Below are 24,378 nucleotides of genomic sequence, written 5' to 3'. Positions count from 1 at the left end.
AAGCAATTTTCATGATGCTCAGTCTAGCAAGTAAAATTGCAATGACACCTTTATTGAAACTAAAAATGTGAATATATCATTTTTTGGTACCATTTTCTAAACGTTTATAATGCCTTTTTTGGATACCCTATCGGCCTAAAGTTCACATCTTCCCCTTTTGTACACTACATATCATTAAAATACTTTTACACATTCCTCAAACCACTTGCAGTGTAATTAAAAGTTTTTATGAATGGGGTGTATTCAACTCTGTGGTCGACCTATAGGAGAAAATATGTTACAACTCTTGGCTCTAGATTTAAGGAATGGCTTTTTGCTACATGTATACCCAATTAAAATACTTAGTATGTATACACGTGTCAGGCCGAGACGACTGCGGAGGTTAAGGCAAAACTTTATTTTGAAAACAGAGGTTCTTCCACTGACATGGGGGGATGAGAAAAAGTACAAACAAAAAGCGCTCCAACGGAGGAATGAGTAAGGATGACTAGAATCAAAAAGAAGGTTTCAAACACAAAGCACTCCAAAAGGGAGGTAAGGCAAAAACATAAAGCGCTCCAAATGGAGGAAAAAGTCAAGCTGGCTAGGATCAAAAGTTACAAACACAAAGCGCTCCAAATGGAGGATAATGTACAGAATAACTATGACCAGAGGCTGACGTGACTGACCTTTGCCTGGTATAGACCCCAATCATGTGACGTCACAACTCCGCCCCCCTGGCTGGTTCCGCCATATTGTCCGTCAGCTCATCGTGTTTACATATTACCGCTACGTACATTCCTCCTATTACCGCGTGTTTTTCTGCTTGTCTAAGGAATCACCGCCTAGTAAAGGAACCCAAAAACCTTCCTGACAATCGTTAACATTGATTCATCAAAATGGTGAAGGCATGTGTGGCGGTTGGTTGCAGTAACAGATAAGATAAACGGTCATTTTAGTAGTTGCTGTGTGCCCATTTTTAAAAGGGGAAATCTCTAAAGCACGGTTTGTTTATGGCGGTCGATGATGCGTTTGTGTCGACAGCCGTTAGACAGTGGCAGACATCATCACGGAGACTACGAAGCTCGTCGCCACGGTCACGCAGCAAGAGGGTGAGCACAACAACAGGTGTTGTGCCGAAAAATAGCCGCCCTGCGTGAAATGTCCCCCCTGACGGTAGCGCCCACACGGAAACGACTTCCTTGTACCGTGAATATGTATTATTTTACTCTGCTTGAACTAATAAATGTCATACCTGTGTGATTGTCATTGGGATATGGTCGTGAAAACCTGTAGACTAATACATTTCTGTTCAAAGATGGTTATGTGGCCCAGTCCACGATTTGTTACTAAAATACAGTACTAATATTTTGTGTAATTTAATTATTTTAAACTGATCTTACAGTCGTAAATCCATTACTGTAATGCGTCCATGAAAACATTTGATGTTTTCACGTCAATAAAGCGTTATAAATAAGCCCTCCCGTCAGGGGGACATTTCACGCGGGGCAGCTATTTTTCGGCACACACCGGCCCGTTGTCGATCAAGTTTCATTTTACAATCGTGACAACGGTGACGCTCAGCTGACCAAATGTCGGTTTATAGTTGGGTCGGTGCCGATTTTGGGTACCCGACTCCTCATCGTGACATAAACTGGAGTCTTATTGGAAATTTTGTGGTCTCAGGACGAGCTCTGACGCACGCGACGGGACCGGACGGGAGGAAACATCGGTTTGGGCATCAAATATGGATTTGGCGACTGGATCGACCGAAGCATTTCCAAATAACTGCTTTTATGCAACTCGTCCATTGAGTATACAGCGTCTGAAAGCACCGGGCTTCCATAATTTGCAAGTGAATCCACCTTTAGAAAGTACGATCATTGACAATACGGACACAAAATGACGGACAATATGGCGGCACAATACAGCGATCACGTGATTGTGTGACGTTGGTGACTGGGGTCTATACCAGACTCACCGCTGTTCCAGGGATTGAGTCTGGCGACCGTCCGGCGGATTAAATTCCAAGGGCGGAGCAAGCTACAGCAAACAGACAGCGGAGTGGACCAATCAGCGACGGGCATACGTGACGTTGTTAAAGTTATCCTCCATCTTTAAGACAAATCATTCTTAAAAGATAAATATTAGTATGAGTTATAATCCCCTCTTAATGTTTTCGTTTTAATAAAATTTGTAAAATTATTTTAAGTGATAGGTCGCCATTCTTGTTACGTCACAGTGCGTGACGTCACAGGGCCGAACTTCCAGCGTGTCACTCTTAGCTACCCCAACAAATTGGGGGGCTTGAGATATTAGTTTCGAGTGATGATGTCCCTCTAAGCCCCTCATTTACTGCAAAATGGTTCCGAATTTGTGCCATTCGTTTGTGCTACTTGTTGGACACCCCTCTGTTATGTTATGTTTATGAAGCGTACCAACTCTCTCAATAACAGAGGGGTGTCCTAACAACTAGCACGAACAAATGGCACCAATTCGGAACCATTTTGCAGGAAATGAGGTGCTTAGAGGGACGTCATCACTCGACATTAATATCTCAAGCCCCCCAATTTACCGCAAAATGGACCCGAATTTTTTGCGCTCTGAGGACATAAGACAAGATGGTATTATGTAACCAGGCACCTCCAACGTGGACGCACATGCTAATGGAGACCACAAAGAGGGAGTTTGTCCATTCATAAAGTGTTTTTTTCCTATTTTAGTTATTTCTACATAACCGTCAAACATGATCGTCCAATGATAAACGAATGAACTGGACGTTCATCGGCGTCAATAGCAACGAATGAGTTAATTCCCCTTCATATTTGACCAAAATCTGTGATCTTGACTGGCTTGCTTCATCATTCTAGATGTCATCCATCATTGTGTCCAGTGTTCTTTAATCCCCTTAGAGAATCACTTGTAGTTTGTAGACATGAGTCATTCAAACTGGTTGTCCTAATCCAATCTGTCGGTGCAAGGACTGTGTGAGTGAACCTGCTTTGAGAAAATAAAGGTCCACATAGAGAGCAGCCTTCTGCTTCATTAGGCTGCTCCTTCGTCTCCGAGGAATGACACTTAATGATATGCTTAATTTCATCTCCCTAATCACATTTATCTGGCAAACCCTTAAAAGCTGCACTGAACATGTCAGCCGATTAGAGGGTTCACTTAAAACAAATATATTAACTCTTTATTGTATCTACGCTCTGTTATTTTGTATTTTTAAGGGCTGGGAGGAATCTATAACACATGGGCATAGCTTATTTTCACCTGTGATTTCGAAGGTTTCCGAGTGTTTTATATTTCAAATTTATAGACAAGTTTCCTGAGCGAAAAATGGGCGGCGCCAATTTTGATCATTTCTGTTCCGAACTTGCGGTTTAGACAGAAGAACATGAATCGCGATTGAAGTAAGCAGTATAATGACAAAGTTAAAACTGCAAAAGCAAACTAGAGGAACCCACGGAATTTCCAAAAATGGATTCAGCACGACATAGATGAGACTCCAAGACTTTCTGATCAGTAAGTGAACTCCTGGAAGCACCTATATATATGTTTGGAAGTGGAATGTTTTGAACAGTGTCCCGCTTCAGAGGGCCACTGTGGATCTCCCTCACCATACGCCTTAAACCGAAACCAGGTGCAGACAATAAGATAAGAGTGTGGTTCAGTGGTGTTACTAGGATGCATTGGTCTTAAAAAAAAACTACAATGCTCAATTAGGTCGAAATCCAACGTAGGGCTACTACACCTTAACACGTTTTTTTTTCTCCTTGAGATGACTGTTGTTGTGATTTGGTCTAAACAAATAATAGTTGATTTGATTTTGACTTAGAACACATCCATAACTGAAAAGTATGGACATGCAGATGACCGTGTCTTTCTTTGGTTTTTTTAAGGTAACCTATTGTGGTTCCTCGGTTTTATTATTATTATTATTAGAGATGTCCCGATCCGATATTTGGATCGGATCGGATGCCGATATGGGCAAAAAAATGCGCATCGGTATCGGATCAGCCAACACGGAAAAATTCCGATCCAGACTTCCGATCCAGTTTTTTTCCATAGTCCGGTCCGGGTGTTCCAGCGCACCGATTTACATAATCCATTCCAGTTTTTGCTTCGGTTTCCCTAATATCCTGTCCGCATTTTACGGCACACCTTCAACACACAACATTACCGTCTCCCAATTTACCGAGAGACTTTATCAGTAAAAATGTCAGCTGTGTGGGATCATTTCACCTTAAAGGAAGACAAAGACGAAGAGGCAGAGTGCAACATATGCCACAATAAAGTCAAGCATGGTGGTAAAGCTGTAAGAAGTTTTAATACAACCATTGTGCCATCCTACACGTACTGATTAGCAACAGGCTAGCAGCAGATGGCATGTGTTGCAGCCACAGCAATACAATACTTGTTGTAAATACCGTATTGGCCCGAATATAAGACGGTGTTTTTTGCATTAAAATAAGACTGAAAAAGTCGGGGTCGTCTTATCTTCGCGGTCTAGACATTATACCCATTCACGACGCTAGATGGCGCCAGATATCATTGAAGCGATGTTCTGTCATGACAGATTTTAGCTACTCTCAAGTTTAACCAGTTTGCATCATTTTATTGCAGTGTTTTTCCTTATTCAAATTTGTTTAAAGACTACAGTTAGAGTTAGACTTCACTTTGATGGTTAATGCAGTTATTGCAATTTTATTGTTTTATCACAAAAGATTGGTTTATTTACATTTCAAAAACCAGAAGCCATTCATTTATGAATGTGATTGCACTTTACTTTAAAATTTTAAATGTTCACATATTAAGATTTGAATGAGGCAAAAATAACATGCTTTTTCTCTCAGATATATTGTTATAATCATTAGTTTCGGATGTACTGTAATTATTTTCTGTATAAAAATTAAGTTGGTGTTCAAAAAGTCTTTTTTCAAACTTGAGTCTTGAAAAAGAGGGGGTCGTCTTATAATCAGGGCCGTCTTATATTCGGGCCAATACAGTTGTATTAAACATCATCATAATTACTGTCCTAATAGAAAAACACCTCAAGTTATGACCTTGAACACCGGCTCTTGCTAGAATGATGATGAGTTCAGCCTGATAGGCCACAGTCCTCCCTTGTATTCGTTCAGGTCATATTGGAAAACACAGGAATATAACAGTCCATATTTGGGCATATTGTGATACAGTCTACAATAGTCAAGGCTATGGGGAGGCACACTCAGATTAATATAACAAATATGCTCTATGCTACAATTTCTCATGCAAGCATAACAAAGCATACAAAATATAATGTATAATGGTTGTGTTTTAAGCATGAATAAAATACTCTCACAATTACAATTGATAATGTAAAATTCTAAAATCTGAAATGATCGTTAAAGTTCATGAAAACAAACGGGACTAATTGGAAGTAGTGAGTGTAGTTAAGACTTGAAATATGTATGTTGCGACACCAGTTCTGGAACATGGCTGAGTTCTTGTATGACACACGGGAACATATAATTAGTAATCATTTTCTCAGATGTGGTTTTGCTGTGGATCGGCATAACGTTTGGTTAATCAGAAAGCTTATCAAATTGCCGTAAACGCAAAAGCGGGAGAAAATGGATCGATGGGTGGATGGGTTAAAAATAATGGTTTTCATTCAAATATCTAAAATGTTTCAACAACAAAATTGTCTGCATTTGCATCTCCATTTGAACAATGTCACAATTCCGCATTAAAACAGTGTAGTGTTCATGCCAGGCCCTAGGGGGCAGTGCAGATTTACAGGGCAACAGAGAATGATGCACTTTGACCCCACCAAGCTCCCTCAGCCCGGGAAAAAAATATGCCCGCCCACTCGAAGCGATGTCATTTTTCTTTAGTTCAAAAAGGCACAAAAATTGAAACGTTCAACATATTTACCGGTAATTTAAAAAATATGATTAAAACAGTAAATTAAAAGCGACATTCTGCCATATTTGCTGTTTTTGATGTTTAGTAGCACCGCTGCGCACGTCCAATGTGATGTGTATGAGTGCTGACGTTAACGGCGCGGTCTCGCGCCGCAGGAGCATTTGATATGCATGCCGAGGAAGCCCCCCCGCAATTGGATTCTTCCACTTTGGAGGCAGGATTCAGAATTTTTCGTCTTTGCCGACACCATATGCACGCGAGGCGAGTCCGCTACTCAGTCATTGCATCATTTTCTTTTATTTTTGTTAACTGATATAAGGTAAATGCAAATATAGTCATCCAAAGAATCGATATCGTATTGCATCATCATGAAATTGGCACCATTGCACATCAGTATATGGTTAGTGTGTCTTACATTTAGCTGAGGTAAATATTTATTCTGACCACCATATGCATTATAAAAAGAAACTGGAATTATAGGAAGGGGTGATTATTCCGCTTTCTGTTTCATTCTTACTGTTTATAGGTCAGAGCGAAGCTTGTGGATAGCTGAGTGGCAGGGGGCGTATTCTGGAATCAGACCTTTAATTATTACAGTTCCACTTTTAGTTTCATTTTTACTGTTTTCAAAGAAGACCAACGCTTTAGGATAAGTATTTGAGAGTGAATAATGGCGTGAGGATCAGAAGTGGAAGAATACATTCTTCCTGTTTGTACTGTTCAAGGACGTTAGGAAACATCTGAGATTCTGGGTCAAGCTTGAGTTCAATGCAAAACACATGTGTAAATCAGTGCACACTTTGTCACATTATCGCATGGACTCATTTTGGTAAGTTTGCACAAGATGAGTCAGATTGAGACAAAATATGGAGATTGTTGTCTCACGAAACACCACCAATAATATTGGTATCGTTGAAGTCCAGCAAAATATTGAAAGAGTGTGATATCGTCCTCTTGCAATCAGTGGTTTTCAATGTTTGGTACGTTTACTACATGTTGTACACAAATAATAAACAAACAAATGGGAAAATAAATGTAAAATATTTAAAAAATAAAATTGATTTGAACATAAATTTTGCTAATTAAGCTTCTAACCATGCATATACGTACGTTGTTTATATTAAAATAAAACACTACGCAGATTTTTTTTTTCCCCGACTTATGTAAATTACATGCTAATACGAACAGTAGCATTTAATCTCATAAATTAAATAAATAAAATTGTACTTTAAGTTTTTTTTTAAACCTGGCCTGTTCAGCTGTTTAACACGGAAAATGGAAGTCTGAGTGTATGGTTGGTCTGAAAAGTTTTAATGTTTCACATTGGAGTATGGCCTACTACCATTGTGATCATTCAACATACAGTGAGGCAGATAAGTTTTTAGTCAACCACCAATTGTGCAAGTTCTCCTACTTGAAAAGATTGGAGAGGCCTGTAATTGTCAACATGGGTAAACCTCAGCCATGAGAGACAGAATGTGGAGGGAAAAAAAACAGAAAATCACATCGTTTGATTTTTAAAGAATTTGTTTCCAAATTAGAGTGGAAAATAAGTATTTGGTCACCTACAAACAAGCAAGATTTCTGGCTGTCAAATCGGTCTAACTTCTTCTAACAAGGTTCCACTCGTTACCTGTGTTAATGGCACCTGTTTTAACTCATTATCGGTATAAAAGACCCCTGTCCACAATCTCAGTCAGTCACACTCCAAACTCCACTATGGCCAAGACCAAAGAGCTGTCGAAGGACACCAGAGACAAAATTGTAGACCTGCACCAGGCTGGGAAGACTGAATCTGCAATAGGTAAAGCGCTTGATGTAAAGAAATCAATTGTGGGAGCAATTATTAGAAAATGGAAGACATACAAGACCACTGATAATCTCCCTCGATCCGGGGCTCCATGCAAGATCTCACCCCGTGGCGTCAAAATGATAACAAGAACATAACTGTATGAGCAAAAATCCCAAAACCACACGGGGGGACCTAGTGAATGACCTACAGAGAGCTGGGACCACAGGAACAAAGGCTATTGTCAGTAACACAATGCGCCGCCAGGGACTCAAATCCTGCACTGCCAGAGGTGTCCCCCTGCTGTAGCCAGTACACGTCCAGGCCCGTCTGCGGTTCGCTAGAGAGCATTTGGATCATCCAGAAGAGGACTGGGAGAATGTGTTATGGTCAGATGAGACCCAAATAGAACATTTTGGTAGAAACACAGGTTCTCGTGGTTGGAGGAGAAAGAATACTTCATCCGAAGAACACCATACCCACTGTGAAGCATGGGGTGGAAACATCATGCTTTGGGGCTGTTTTTCTGCAAAGTGACCAGGACGACTGATCTGTATAAAGGAAAGAATGAATGGGGCCATGTATCGAGAGATTTTGAGTGAAAATCTGAGTGAAACCATCAGCAAGGGCATTGAAGATGAGACGTGGCTGGGTCTTTCAGCATGACAATGATCCCAAACACACAGCCAGGGCATTAAAATATGAATATCTATAAATGTATGGGTGGTTTTAGTTAAAGAAAATACTGTTTTTTCATCTATGTGATTTTGACAAAGATCAGATCACATTTGTTGGTGATTTTAAGTGCTTAAGTCGAATCTTGTTGTATTTTGTCGTCCTGAATTGAAACTGTTCCTTTACATTTCCAGCTATTGTGGATGTCATTGATCTTGTGAACAAAATACGAAATGTCTTTGTGTCTCACATGTTTGTGCCACTTTTGTCAGCCTGTATAAAAAGACCCTGGAGATTTCCTGTAATTTTCCTCTCAAGTGTTTTCTACAAAACAAGTGGAAAGCCTCTCGGTGCTTCCCACAAAGTCTCAGACCTTATGTAACATAGTAGCTGATCTATAGCAGCTTCATATTTTGCTTTGTAATTACTTAGATGATCCACTCCTTTTTTTTTTCTTTGAAAATTGGATTGTTTTACAGCCTACATCTGTTTACACTCCCTGAAACTATTTATGACTTTAATGAGAGTAGATTGGCGTTTTAACAACATCTCATCCACTTTCTGTACATTTTGTCCTACTCAAAATGACTTCAGGCGAGGGGCAGGCCCCGCCTTAGACTGGTTTCCAGCCAATCAGAGACCACCGGCAGACAAACAGCCATTCAGGCTCAAATTTTCTCTTCTCTTGTTGATTTTCTCTCAACATAAAAGGAAGCTGAACATAACATGTCAAGCACGAGCTCAAGTTTTATGATGTTTCCAACACATGACACTACTTTTTTTTTTTTTTTTAATCATTCGCAGTATTTGATGCTTGTTTTCTCGAAAACTTCAATTTACATTAGTGTGAGCTACGAAAAGTGTTGTTTTTCCTGCGTGACAAAATAATTGTGATGTGACGCTAATTGTGATGAGAACTAAAAGCGATGTCTTAGAAGGTCAACTGATCTTTTTAGGGAGTTATCATACCGTCTGTCATTTCAGCTCTTGTTATGATCTGCAAACGTGACCTAAATCAAGTGCCAACACACCTATTTGACCTACAAATGAACACCACACCCTTTTTCCATAAATGCCATGTCTGTAATCTAGAAAAAGGTGGCAGTCCCGAGTGCACATTTCTTATGTCATAATGATGGAAAAGGCTTGGTGATTGATACCTAAAGTATGAATGAGACAAAGCCTGCTTAAAAACAAAACTGGGTGTAACAGTTTATCTTCTTTCAGAACATTCTTATTTAAGTATGGGTTTACTTATAAAAATAGAATGAACTAGTTCAACATGCTCTGATAAACCTGATCAGTATATTCTCATACCCATGGGTTTGGATGGGTGTGGATGTTATTTTTTGTTGTTGTTGGGGGGCATAAATCCTGATTTGAAAAAAAAAATAATAATAAATGTGGGTTTTTCATTTAAATTTTCAATTGCATTCAATTGATTGGTGTCATAAATTATTTCCATAACTACCCTTTTTTTTTGGACTATAAGTCGCACCTGAGTATAAGTCGCACCAGCCAGAAAATATGCAATGAAAAGGAAAAAAAACATACAGTATATAAGTCACACCAGAGTGCAAGTCGCATTTTGGGAGGAAATTTATTCGATAGAATCCAGCACCAAGAACAGACATGTCATCTTGAACGGCAATTTAAAATAAAAAATACAATAAAGAACAACAGGCTGAATAAGTGTACAGTATGCTAACATTACACGACGCATAAACAACGAACCGAGAATCTGCCTGATATTAATGTAACATAGATTTAATGCAATAACTATAGCATACAGAAAATGCTAACAAGTAACAATGATATAATAATGTGTTAATAATTTCACACATACAATGGGGCAAATAAGTATTTGGTCAACCACCAACTGTGCAAGTTCTCCTAATTGAAAAGATTAGAGATGCCTGTAATTGTCAACATGGGTAAACCTCAACCATGAGAAACAGAATGTGGAGAAAAAGAAAACAGAAAATCACATTGTTTGATTTTTAAAGAATTTATTTCCAAATTAGAGTGGAAAATAAGTATTTGGTCACTTACAAACAAGCAAGATTTCTGGGTGTCAAAGAGGTCTAACTTCTTCTAACGAGGCTCCACTCATTACCTGTATTAATGGCACCTGTTTTAACTCATTATCGGTATAAAAGACCCCTGTCCACAAACTCAGTCACACTCCAAACTCCACTATGGCCAAGACCAAAGAGCTGTCGAAGGACACCAGAGACAAAATTGTAGACCTGCACCAGGCTGGGAAGATTGAATCTGCAATAGGTAAAATGCTTGATGTAAAGAAATCAAATGTGGGAGCAATTACTAGAAAATGGAGGACATACAAGACCACTGATAATCTCCCTCGATCCGGGGCTCCATGCAAGATCTCACCCCGTGGCATCAAAATGATAACAAGAACGGTGAGCAAAAATCCCAGAACCACACGAGGAGACCTAGTGAATGACCTACAGAGAGCTGGGACCACAGTAACAAAGGATACCATCAGTAACACAATGCGCCGCCAGGGACTCAAATCCTTCACTGCCAGACGTGTCCCCCTGCTGAAGAAAGTACACGTCCAAGCCCGTCTGCGGTTCGCTAGAGAGTATTTGGATGATCCAGAAGAGGATTGGGAGAATGTGTTATGGTCAGATGAAACCAAAATAGAACTTTTTGGTAGAAACACAGGTTCTCGTGTTTGGAGGAGAAAGAATACTGAATCGCATCCGAAGAACACCATGCCCACTGTGAAGCATGGGGGTGGAAACATCATGCTTTGGGGCTGTTTTATGCAAAGGGACCAGGACGACTGATCTGTGTAAAGTACAAAATGAATAGGGCCATGTATCGAGAGATTTTGAGTAAAAATCTCCTTCCATCAGCAAGGGCATTGAAGATGAGACGTGGCTGGGTCTTTCAGCATAACAATGATCCCAAACACACAGCCAGGGCAACAAAGGAGTGGCTTTGTAAGAAGCATTTCAAGGTCCTGGAGTGGCCTAGCCAGTCTCCAGATCACAACCCCATAAAAAATCTGTGGAAGGAATTGAAAGTCCATGTTGCCCAACGACAGCCCCAAAACATCACTGCTCTAGAGGAGATCTGCATGGAGGAATGGGCCAAAATACCAGCAAAAGTGTGTGAAAAGCTTGGGAAGAGTTAGAGAAAATGTTTGGCCTCTGTTATTGCCAACAAAGGGTACATAACAAAGCAGTGAGATTGTTTTTTTTTTTCCACATTCTGTCTCTCATGGTTGAGGTTTACCCATGTTGACAATTACAGGCCTCTCTAATATTTTTAAGTGGGAGAACTTGCACAATTAGTGGTTGACTAAATACTTATTTGCCCCACTGTATATATGAAGGATGTAAGTATGACAATTCTGGAGCGGGACCTCTGCATAACCCACGAGGACAGACCCCCTGTGGTGCTCTCTGATGGTCAAAGTAGGATTAGTCCTGCCGCCTCTGGTCTCCTGCCGGGGCCTAATGGAGCAGGAATGACTGAATTGACGGGGATGCTTGTTTGGTGGCCAACAAAGGCCTCAAAACACTTACGCGTTACTTAGAAATGGGGACATGCTGGTTTACTCTAAGCTGTTTCTCATCGAACTTCATCGAGTGGTCCAAGAATTGACCCTTGAGGGACTCCACACGTGAATTTGGTTCGTTCTGACTGATAGTTTCCGATTGACACAAAGAAATCCCTATCATGTAAATAGGATGTGAACCACTGAAGAATAGTGTCAGTAAGCCCTACCCACTGTTCCAATCTGCTGAGTAGTATGTTGTGATCAACCGTGTCGAATGCGGCGCTGAGATCGAATAATAACAGAACAGATGATTTGCCTGCATCGGTATTCCGACGAATATCATTTAGGACTTTGATAAGCACGGTCTCGGTGCTGTGTTGTGGCCGAAATCCAGACTGAAATGAGTTAAAAAGATTGTTTTGCATCATAAAAGTCTGGATCTGTTCGAACACAACCCTTTCGATAATTTTCCCCAGGAATGTCAGATTTGATATTGGCCTGTAATTGCTAATGGTTGAGGCATCCAGATTAGGTTTTTTTTAGGAGAGGTTTTATTACTGCAGTTTTTAAAGTCTGTGGAAACGCTCCTGTTTGGAGAGAAGTATTTATAATCTGAAGTATGTCTGGGGCTATGCAATGAAAAACAGTTTTGAAAAAGTTTGAAGAAAGGATGTCAAGGCGGCATGTTGTGGGCTTTAATTTTGACACAATTTCTGTTAAAGTGGCATTGTCCAAGAGGCTAAACTGTCTAAGATTGACGTGGGGGACATTTTGGGAGGCATTTAGTGTAACAATTGTTAATCTGGAGTTGCACACAGTCTGTCTAATCTTTAGTACTTTGTGTGTAAAGAATGCTGCGAAATCATTACAGGACACCTCAGATGCCAATTCCTGAGGTATTGATGCTTGTGGGTTTGTCAGTTTGTCAAATACAGAAAATAGTGTTCGAGTATTGTTGGTGTTTCTACTAATGATCCCTGAAAAATATGACTGTCTAGCATTTTTCAGTTCCTGGTTGTATTTGCGAAGACTCTCTTTGTAGATATCATAAAAAACTAGGAGTTTGTTTTTTCGCCATCTGCGTTCTGCTCGTCTACAATCTTGCTTTTGTTTTAAAGCTAGTATGGCATTTCTCCAGGGTAACCTCTTCTTTCTTTGACAAAGTTTTTGTCTTAATCGGGGCAATAGTGTCAATTACAGTCATCACACTGGAACTGAAACTATTTACAAGTTCTTCCACTTGGAAGAACTTGGAATGAGCATAAAATACCGCGTGTATTATGAAATAAACATGCTTTTTCGTGTCACATGCACTTTAAATATCTGTAGAAATGCCAGGGATGTACTCACTTTTGTGATACACTGTACATAACAAAAATTAGTAGTATCGGTTCTGTTTATTTTTTTCAGAAACCTTTTTTCTTTGCAGAGTGACATTTCTGACATATCCATTGGCAGCAACAATCACAATCTGCCACTCTATTCACTTGCACTCTATAATCTTAATATGAAAGCAGGATGGGGGAAGTTGATTTTTCCTCGAATGAGAGCATGTTGAATCGTACATATGATGTAGATGGAGGTTTATCGAAACGTATGTCATGCAGTTGTCACGCAATGCCTCAATCCAGTCATACATTTTCTATACTGCTTATCTTGTTCAGGGTCAGAGGGGAAGCTGGAGCTTGAGGTGGGGTGAACCCTGAAGGGATCACCAGTCAGTCGCGGGGCACATGTCACGCAATGTATAAAGGGCAATTAAAGCAAATGACCGTAAACACTCCGGTTAATCCGTCAGGGTGTCTATATAGAATTCAAGCAAGCAGGTCGAGCCCTTTGACCTCATGACTGCAAACAATGGCAGATGAGATTAGGTAAAACATGTACGCAGCAAAAGTGGCAGCCACGACCCTGAAGTCACACCTAAGGTCCTTGCAGGCCCACTTCTATAACATTGTCTACGTGCGACGGAAACCCCAACCCTCTTTAATCCGGAGCCTTTAAGAGGTTAGCGAATATCTACTTAAAGCGATATTATGGGGGAGATGTTATGCAAATGGGCGCTTGATCACTTCATCTCTGTACCAGCCACTTGTTTTGTGTGCCGTCTGCAGTGTTGATCTCAGGCTTAGGGTGGGGTTTAATCTCTTAACACCTATCTGACAGATTTCTCCATTGTTGACTGATTTTTTTTTTACGAGAGGAAATTCATGTTTGCTTGGATCAATTTAAACCACATACTGTCACCATTTTTTTTAAAAAACTATACATTTAAAATCCATGTAAGATTTACATTTAATTCAAAGGAAGGATTTGGTATTGTCAAAGGGGTGTTTTGCATACTGGGGGCTCCCTACTAAATCATCAGACCTTTACTAAGAAGATTACCTCGTTCAATCTATGTCAGGATACATTTTTACAATGCAACTAATAGCCACGTTTTGAAGAGAGCGTGAGAATGCTTACAGACAACATGTTTACCATATGAAATGTGCAGACACTGATAGGTCCAATGGTGACATCTGCTGCAAGGTACATGCAAGTCTTCTAAACGTGTGACAGGTTCACAATGATTGATGCAGCTTTTCCTAGTTTTGCTCCGTTTCAAAATGTTTGTCTTTGAAAAGAGTGTTTGTTGTGGTTTCAAGGGACTATTTCCTGTGTTGGACACAATTTACCTTGAATGAAGGAACAGTATTGTAAGAAACAGCTGGCATAAGGCGTCCCATGGGAAGCGAGCTGGTTATATGATGTGCGCCAGGGGACCCAGATGTTGCCCTCCAACCTTCAAGTGTGTAACACCACAGGTGCTGGGAAAGAGTGGGAGAGAAAGGGGCAAGAGAAGGTTTGAGTTCGAAACAACGGCAAACAGGAAGCTGAAATCTTACAACACAATGCACTCAGAGTTTCCTGCAGGAATAGGCAGATAAGGGACAATACTTTGTGTAAAGTCGAATTTTCAGCCTGTACGTTTCCCATCTCTCTGAAACCATAATTTATAATGCGTGCACAATTCTTCTCAACCATAACTTTTTGGAAGTGACATTATTCATCAATGGAGAAGAAACAGCCACACTATGTATAGCAAGATAAACCAGTGTGGCGTACAAAGTCAATGTATAAAATGTTCCAAGACAGATATATTATGTTCTCCCTATGGAACATTCAGTTACAATGTTAATCTTTTTGTATGACAAACGACTGTAGAGATAAAGTAAGTGTAGAGATGATGGAGAGTTTTTTTTTGGTTTTATTTTTTCCCGTCTCAAGAGAGCTAGAACTTATTTTCGACCAACAGCTCAGGGAAGTAGTTTGACTTAATTTGTCCCAACAAGCAGTTTTCAAAATTTACAATATCATATTACCTTAAATCATAAATAAATAAACAAATTGCTTTCATGTTTGTATGACTACATGTATTTAGATGTTAATTTCCTAAACATATAATTACTAGGGGTGTCAAACGATAAACATTTTTTAATCGAGTTAATTACAGCTTTAAAATTAATTAATCGTAATTAATCGCAATTCAAACCATCTACAAAATATGCCATATTTTTCTGTAAATTATTGTTGGAATGGAAAGATGAGACACAAGATGGATATATACTGTACATTCAACATACGGTACATACAGTTGTGGTCAAAAGTTTACATACACTTGTGAAGAACATAATGTCATGGCTCTCTTGAGTTTCCAGTTATTTCTACAACTCTGATTTTTCTCCAATAGAGTGATGGGAACAGATACTTCTTTGTCACAAAAAACATTCATGAAGTTTGGTTCTTTTATGACTTTAATATGGGTTAACAGAAAAAGTGATCAAATCTGCTGGGTCAAAAATATACATACATGGATCTGAAAAAGCGAATCATTGACTTGAACAAGTCAGGAAAGTCACTTGGAGCCATTTCGAAGCAGCTGCAGGTCTCAAGAGCAACAGTGCAAACAATTGTTTGTAAGTATAAAGTGCATGGCACTGTTTTGTCACTGCCACGATCAGGGAGAAAACGCAAGCTATCACCTGCTGCTGAGAGAAAATTGGTCAGGAGGGTGAAGATTCAACCGAGAATCACCAAAAAGCAGATCTGCCAAGAATTAGAAGCTGCTGGAACACAGGTGTCAGTGTCCCCAGTCAAGCGTGTTTTGCATCTCCATGGACTGAGAGGCTGCCGTGCAAGAAGGAAGCCCTTGCTCCAAAAGCGGCACCTTAAGGCTCAACTGAAGTTTGCTGCTGATCACATGGACAAAGATAAGACCTTCTGGAGGAAAGTTCTGTGGTCAGACGAAACAAAAATCGAGCTGTTTGGCCACAATGCCCAGCAATATGTTTGGAGGAGAAAGGTGAGGCCTTTAACCCCAAGTACACCATGCCTACTGTCAAGCACGGCGGTGGTAGTATTATGCTGTTGGGCTGTTTTGCTGCCAATGGAACTGGTGCTTTACAGAGAGTAAATGGGATATTGAAGAAGGAGGATTACCTTCAAATTCTTCAAGATAACTTAACGTCATCAGCCCGAAGATTGGGTCTTGGGCGCAGTCGGGTGTTCCAACAGGACAATGACCCCAAACACACATCAAAAGTGGTAATGGAATGGCTAAATCAGGCTAGAATTAAGGTTTTCGAATGGCCTTCCCAAAGTCCTGACTTAAACCCCATTGAGAACTTGTGGACAATGCTGAAGAAACAAGTCCATGTCAGAAAGCCATCAAATTTAACTGAACTGCACCAATTCTGTCAAGTGGAGTGGTTAAAGATTCAACCAGAAGCTTGCCAGAAGCTTGTGGATGGCTACCAAAAGCACCTAATTGAAGTGAAAATGGCCAAGGGACATGTTACCAAATATTAACGCTTCTGTATGTATATTTTTGACCCAGCAGATTTGATCACTTTTTTCTGTTCACCCAAAAATAAAGTCATAAAAGAACCAAACTTCATGAATGTTTTTTGTGACAAAGAAGTGTCTGTTCCAATCACTCTATCGGAGAAAAATCAGAGTTGTAGAAATAACTGGAAACTCAAGAGAGCCATGACATTACGTTCTTCACAAGTGTATGTAAACTTTTGACCACAACTGTAAGTGCTGTATTTGTTTATTATAACAATAAATCAACAAGATGGCATGACCATTTTCAACATTCTGTTAAAGTGATCCATGGATAGAAAGACTTGTAGTTCTTTAGATAAATAAGATAAATGTTAGTACAAGTTATAGAAATTTTGTATTAAAACCCCTCTTAATGTTTTCGTTTTAATAAAATTTGTCAAATTTTCAATCAAAAAATAAACTAGTAGCCTGCCCTTGTTGATGCCAATAATTACTTACACAATGCTCATGGGTGCTGAAGCCTATAAAATCAATCGCACCCAAGCGCCAGCAGAGGGCAACAAAACTCCGAAAAACACAACAAGTACACATTTCCCTGTGCTGTCATTTTAATGTTTGAGCGGAATATTTTAACGTGATTAATTTAAAAAAATTAATTACCGCCCATTAACGCGATAATTTTGACAGCCCTAATAATTACATTTCTCTATGTAGCTAGCCAACTAGCTAGCTAGCTAGTTCATGCTAATTTTGTTTCACTTTTCCACTTCCTGTTTATTCGTTGGCCTTCCTATATCACATTCAACTTGTTCCTCTGTTTTAACATTTTATCAATAAATACTGTTTTGGAAAAACCATAACCATCAAACTGTGTTGGTGCGAAGGAACGAGAGGCTATGGCGGAGGGTCGTAAATCGGGTCTTCCTTGACGGCGCAGGTCTGCCGTGGAAACATAACTCGGCCTTTACTATTCATCGTTCACACAGTCTTAGGAAACAGAAATGCTGTTTAATATTTATTATTGATTGATGATTTTACGACACTATGCGGGTGTGCGCTGGTCCTCATGGGAAACATAGTCTTCCTTAAGGCAAACCATTACCGCTTTTGTCCACCGGCATCGCTAAAACTGACCAAAACTAAAAAGTTACCAAGTGTTACTTTAAAGGGGAAATGTGAACTAAGGTTGGCCAACCATGTTTTTGAATGATATCAATGGCTAAACAATTATAAGCATATTTTCATTATTTTTTTTAACGCAACCCTTCCAGATTCTTTGTTTAACCCATAGCAACGCCCTTGACAACGAAAATGCTTTTCTTCGGCAATCTTCGGAAATTACGTCACACCGGGAAGTGCGAGGGAAGTCCGCCATAGAACAGTATTGTTTGTTGCATTGCTTCTCGGTAAGATGCCACGGCGGTGTGTGGCGATGTTTTGTTCTCACTCAAACGAAAAGTTGTATGAGTGGCCAAAGGATAGCAGGGCACGTAAATGGACATCTTTCGTTCGCACGAAGCGGAATGAATTTCACGCCATCATCGAGTAGTGTTCTCTGCTGCAAACACTTCGAAGATGCCTGCTTCCTTAACCGGTCTGCTTATGATCAAGGATTTGCCAAAAAGTAAGTGTGATTTTTGGATAGATGACTGATGACTTTGTCAGAGCAGAGCTGCCAACTGTTGTGGAATGAACAGTATAGGCTAGCGACGTTAGCCGAGGCTATCCCCGATCATAGTTGTTGTTGTGTTCGCTAGGTTAAGTGTGTTTAAATTGTGCATCATCTACGATCTTGTCCGAAAGGGTTAATCCACTGTCAATCGGGAAAGGGGTGTGGATGTGCACATAAGTGGGTCGGCGTCACGGTAATTCACGGTCACGTTGCAGATAGCCTTCTAGTTTGTGTTTCGCCACTGACAGGTGACAAGTGTTGCTTTTAATGTCTGGCAGCGAATCAGCGAGCGCGCAGGCAAATCATGGGAAATGTAGTCTCGGGACAACACTGAAGTGGTGCTTTGTAATCTGTTCGCTTGTGTGAAAAAACTACATTTACTCACGCCATTAGACGCCACTGTTTTCTTATTGTTGCCACAATAAAGTGGAGAAAGCCATTGGCGACTGTGACATAGTGGATATTATTTAGTTGTAATATGGGAGTTCACCAGTAGAGTGTACGCATGTCATTTAGATGTGTTATTGTTTGTGCCTTACTCCTTCACTAAGAGAGAAAAGTTGTTGTTCAGAGTCACTTGGCAAGACGTTGAGTAAAGTTGTAAAAGCCAATAAAGGTGTCGTGTGGGTCACTCGGTCAAGACAATGACTCATCTCCTTCTTTCCCCCCAACGTTTTTATATTATTATTTTATATGCACGAGAGCTGTCGGATCTGCCAAAATGAACATAAGGTCTGATTTTTTTTTTTTTTAACAATGTCATCAGATAGACAAAAACATAAAATTATGTGCAAATGCCTGCATCTTTAAATCATGAAAATAATAACAGCCTATATCTTACCAACGTTGTAATCTCGATGGGTCTTGTATCCATTCCATGTCAGGAAGTCTAGGCACATTGTTTGCATCCTGATTAGCATCTGGCTAATAACATAAAATTCCAATCTCCTCTTCTTCCTCCAACTCTTCAAAAACTTAGATCAAGCTCAAAGGAGGCTTATATCGCTGTTTGAATCATTGTTTGAAGGGCTTTGTATGGCGGCCGTATGTATGGAGGTGCCATCGCGTTCCCGGTGTGACGTATCACTTCCGGGTTCGTCCCCTTTCAGGCTCGAACTTCGGAAACGCGATTATTTTGTCAAATATACAACATATAAATTATTTTTTCATGCTTTATTTGTTGGACAATGTTTAATTACTTTACTTGTCACCCTATTTGGCATGTGAAGAAATTACTTTACATTAGTGCTTTAAATCTGTTAACATAACAACTTGTATTAACATATAAGTTGAATATAGATACCCCCCCACACACACACACAAAAACACACCTAAGACGTATACCAACGCTAGAAAATGCTTGCTTCTTGTGTATTTTTTAACAATAGACTGCAGTATTTCTATTAATGGACTGCACTGCACTGATTTACTGTGCTGGACAGAACAGTACAGTACAGGACTGTTTCCAAATCAGAGCAACACTTCCCTCTGTAGGCCAAACTTGACATTGCAATGCGTTATCGACGTTAAACTGAGCCAAACTTTTTGTTATTATTATATACACAAATATTTATTATATTTTCGAATATGGTTTTGTGATATGCATCAAAGAACAACAGCAAAAGAGGCGCGTCATCTGAGGACCTTTACAAATTGTGAAAATGGGCGTGGCTTTGCAAATGAGCAGCAAACGGAATCGGACAGTGACTGTTGGCTATCACTCATCCGATTGGCTGCTTTTGTTTTTTTGAAATAGAAGCGTCCCTCTTCTTTTTTTTTTTTTTTTTTTTTTGGGGGGGGGGGGGGGGGGGGGGGGTTTCACAGGGTAGAACACCTCTTTATTCCAGTAATGTGACCCTGTAGTGTGGACTCTTAAGTAGTGAGGGATGACAATGATGTGTGTGAAAGGAATATAAAAAGAAAAAAAAAATACAAACAAGATGTCACTACAGGTTCTTCAGAGGCACGAAAAGCCAATCTGGCCCAAGGAAGAGTTAAGCTGCCTCCTGGTTGGTGATGGAGCTGTGGGGAAGACGAGCATGATCATCAGCTACATCTTCAATGGATACAACAGCATATACAGGCAGACGGCTTTCGACGTGTTTACTGGTAGGAGAAGATCTTTAAAAATGGATCATGGATAAAAACTGATATTTATTGTTCATTCATTCACTCACAGGTTTGGTTCATGTGAATGGAGTACCAACACGGCTTAAACTGATAGATAGTGCTGGACAGGTAAATACTTCACATGTCGCCTGCGGGATGTCTTCAAAAATGATGTAAGAAGAATATGTATTTATAATTGTCACCAGGATGAGTTTGGCCATCTTCGCTCTCTATGCTACGCCCATGTGGATGTCTTCATCCTGTGTTTCAGCCTCGTCAATCCCGTGTCTTTTCATAACATAATTTCCAAGTGGATCCCGCAGATTCGTGGCCAGAACCCCACCACTCCTATCGTCCTAGTGGGTACCCAGGCTGACCTCTGCCACAATGCCGATGTTCTAATTCATCTTGCCCACCGGTGTGCCAGACCGGTAGGACCAGGTCTGGCCAAGAGGCTGGCTCGCAAGATCCGAGCTCATGACTACATGGAGTGTTCTGCTCTGACCCAGCACCACCTCAAAGATGTGTTTGACTCTGCCATCTTTGCTGCCATGAAGCATAAGCACAATAATGCAAAAACCAAAAAGATTAGTTTGGGGAAATGCTATAAAACCTTTTTTGAGTGTGCATGGAGGAGAATCTTCAAATTGATGTAAGGAACTGTATAGGACAAAGAAGTCCAAGCTTTATCCGTTTCTATGTTAGATGCTTTGCCACCTATGATGGTCGCTGGACCATGAGTTTACTATGGAAGAATTTCCCATTTGTTTTTGTCTTCATTTCCTCTGTCAGTTGATATTTTTTGTCGTTTGTGTGTTTTATTTGTGTATATGTGTAAGTAAATGCAATACTGAGCAGGAAAGGCAAGGAGAAATTGGAGGGAAAGCAGCACCCAACAAGTGTTATTTAGGACAAATGGTCACCTGCTGACACTTTGAAGTGCTAGTTTGCAAGACAAAGGCCATTTAAAGCCATCCTCTGTTGGAAAGATTAGGTTGGGGCATGCCCTACTATCCCTTTTACACTGGCCATTCAATTTGGAATACTTGGAGAGTTACTTTAATTTCTATGCTAATGCACGGAATGTTTATTCTAGGATTTTTTTTATTTTTATTATAAGGGTATGCATCTGTCAGAGTCAAAACATCGTGCTCCTTAATGAAATTGATTTTATTGGTACTGTTATACTGTATGTATTTTAATAGATATGATGAACTCACAATGTCACTATAACTCAGGGCCAGGGGTGTCCAAACTTTTTGCAAAGGGGGGCAGATTTGGCATGGTAAAAATGTGGGGGGCAGACCTTGGCTGACGTCCTTTACGTGGAATAATATATTTAAGCAAAATTTAGCAAGCCATTCAGTGTGTCACATTTGCTTTATTATTATTTTTAATGAATAATTTCAACAATCTCGCAACTAGCCTTTGGGGCGTTCTCTTTCAACTCTCGGGCTCTTGCGAAATACTACTGCTGTGAAATTAAACTAGCTTCAAGTTGCTTCAATTTCTCGCTGCGTATCTTCCCTGTAATCTTGTCGTACATGTCAGCGTGTCTTGTTTGGTAATATCGCCTCACATTGAAATCTTTAAAAACAGCGACTGTCTCTCTGCAAATGAGGCAAGACACAGTTGTTGCGTATTTTAGTGAAGAAATAGTCCAATTTCCACCTATCCTTGAAGCGTCACAGTCAACTTTTTTTTTGTTGAATGTCGCCGTTTTAGAAAATTTAGAAAATTGGAAGTGGAGGGTCACACGGACTAATGTTGCTTAGCCCTTAAATAGACCCTACTCACCGACGTCACAGAATGACGTGTCGCTGTATCCGGCCGCCATATTGTCCGTCTCTGTTTAGCCCTATTCTCAATGGTTTCAATTAGTCGTTCAGTTTATAGAGCAATTCATGGAAGCCCCAGTGCTTTCAGACGCGGTAAACTCATTGAATGCGTTGCATAAAAGGCGTTATGTGGAAAAGCTTCAGTCTATCCATTCGCCAGATCCATATTTGATGCCTAAATCGATATTTTTCGACCCGCTCTCTTCGCCCTCTCTGCCTGACATCTGCTACCCTGATATCTACAACTATCTTTTCCACAGAAACTCTATTTTTATTCTATTTTCACGAAACTTTGAAAAACATTAAGAGCAGCACTCTAAGCAACATTACCCTGTGTGATTTCTAAAATGGCGACAATCAAAAAAAAAAAAGTTGACTGCGATGGCCGACGCTTCAAGGATAGGTGGATATTGGACTATTTCTTCAATAAAACACGCAACAACTGTGTCTGCCTCATTTGCAAAGAGATAGTCGCTGTTTTCAAAGAGTTCGATGTGATGCGATAATAACAAGACACGCTGACATGTACAAAATGAGGGGTGGCTAGCTTGACTTCGTTTTAACGAGTGGAGGGTGGCTTGACCGCAGTTTCACAAGAGCCCGAGTGTCAAAAAAGAACGCTACAAAGACGAGACTGTTGAAATTATTAATTTAAAAAAATAATAAAGCAAATGTGACACACAGAAGGGCTTGCTAACATTTGTTTAAATATATCGTTCGATGTAAATCAGCCAAGGTAGCCCCCCGCATTTTTACCACAACAAATCTGGCCCCCTTTGCAAAAGGTTTGGACACACCTGTTTAACTGATGATCCGTTGACGAGGCCAGCTTCTTTTACTTGGTACCAGCTAAATATTATTCAAAATGTAATGATGGTGGAAGAAATAAGCATCTTGAATTTGAAACTGTATGTTGTCGGCGATTAGCCTCGCAATGATCTTAATTGTGGTTGTCAGCCCAAAACCCTCTAAATATATATTAAATGCATCTTACCAGATATAAAATGACTACTACATAATCCGTGGTAATCGTTTGGAGCCCAGTTTTCTCGTCGAATTGCAGCAGTCCATCTCGCTCTCCTCTCCGGGTCTCTCGGAATACGGTAAAACTTCAAGTCTCTCCGTCTATCTTCTCTGTTACTGCAACCAACCGCCACACACGCCTTCACCATTATGATTATTAATGTTAACGAGCAGAAAAACACGCCATAATAGGAGGAATTAACGTAGCGGTAATGCATATACACGACAAGTAGACGGACAAGATGGCGCGGAGGCGTGGTTGTGATGTCATGTGAGTAGGGTCTATACCTGCAACATGAAGCAATTACATGCATTTACCGACAGCCCCGGTCGGCAAAACACTGGCGACGCTACAATATTTTAGTTGTGTCTGTCTCTTAATTCCAGATTGACTGCATCATGCTGAGATCAGGGCTCCGTGCAGGGGGGCTATTATGCCCTTGGTTGTGTCGGTGCGTTTATATCTTTGTGCACATTTAAAATTTATGGCACATAACATCTCATAGAGCTGTTATAAACAACTGATAAATAATCTGTCATATTTATAAAATGGATAGCGAATTATATACGACACGAACTAAAAAAACAGCATACTTGGAATTGGTGTCTCAACACTGCAGATTCATGTGCCCAGCTCAAACTGTTGTTTTTTCTATTAAGAGTCAAGTGAAAAAGAGAAACGTCTGGAATAGACCACCAGGTCGAAACTTGTGGGTGTCTCTTTTTTCTCTTTCGTCTCTTTTTTCTCTTTCGTACTTTTCCCCCTCGACTCTGTATACAAACCGAGATTGTTTGTGCGCGGGGCACGAGAATTTCTGCAGTGGAACCACTTCCAGATACGCTGCTTTGTTTGTTTTTTTTTTGTTTTTTTTTTTTGATTAGCACGTCGTGTGTTTGATATCATTGCCAGAAAAACACACATAATAGGACACTTTGCAGTTTCGCTTTTAATGGTGTCCTTATAGTATTGATCTGCTGCATCGTATATCACTTTGTGACTTTCAACCTCCATGATGAA

At 40.1% G+C, this 24,378-nt stretch overlaps 1 protein-coding gene across 1 annotated transcript; it reads left to right on the top strand.

Moving 5' to 3' along the window:
- The first annotated feature begins 20,330 nt into the window (after positions 1–20,330).
- On the top strand, positions 20,331–21,155 carry LOC130930723 (rho-related GTP-binding protein RhoV-like). Its single transcript, XM_057858778.1, has 3 exons — positions 20,331–20,499; positions 20,570–20,628; positions 20,706–21,155. The coding sequence occupies exons 1-3, from the start codon at positions 20,331–20,333 to the stop codon at positions 21,153–21,155; spliced, it is 678 nt and encodes a 225-aa protein (XP_057714761.1).
- The last annotated feature ends 3,223 nt before the right edge of the window (positions 21,156–24,378 follow it).

The sequence above is a fragment of the Corythoichthys intestinalis genome, chromosome 15 (assembly GCF_030265065.1).
Source record: "Corythoichthys intestinalis isolate RoL2023-P3 chromosome 15, ASM3026506v1, whole genome shotgun sequence".
Classification (NCBI taxonomy): domain Eukaryota; kingdom Metazoa; phylum Chordata; class Actinopteri; order Syngnathiformes; family Syngnathidae; genus Corythoichthys; species Corythoichthys intestinalis.
Note: the sequence above shows the minus strand (reverse complement) of the source record. Positions and strands in the feature narration are given on the sequence as shown.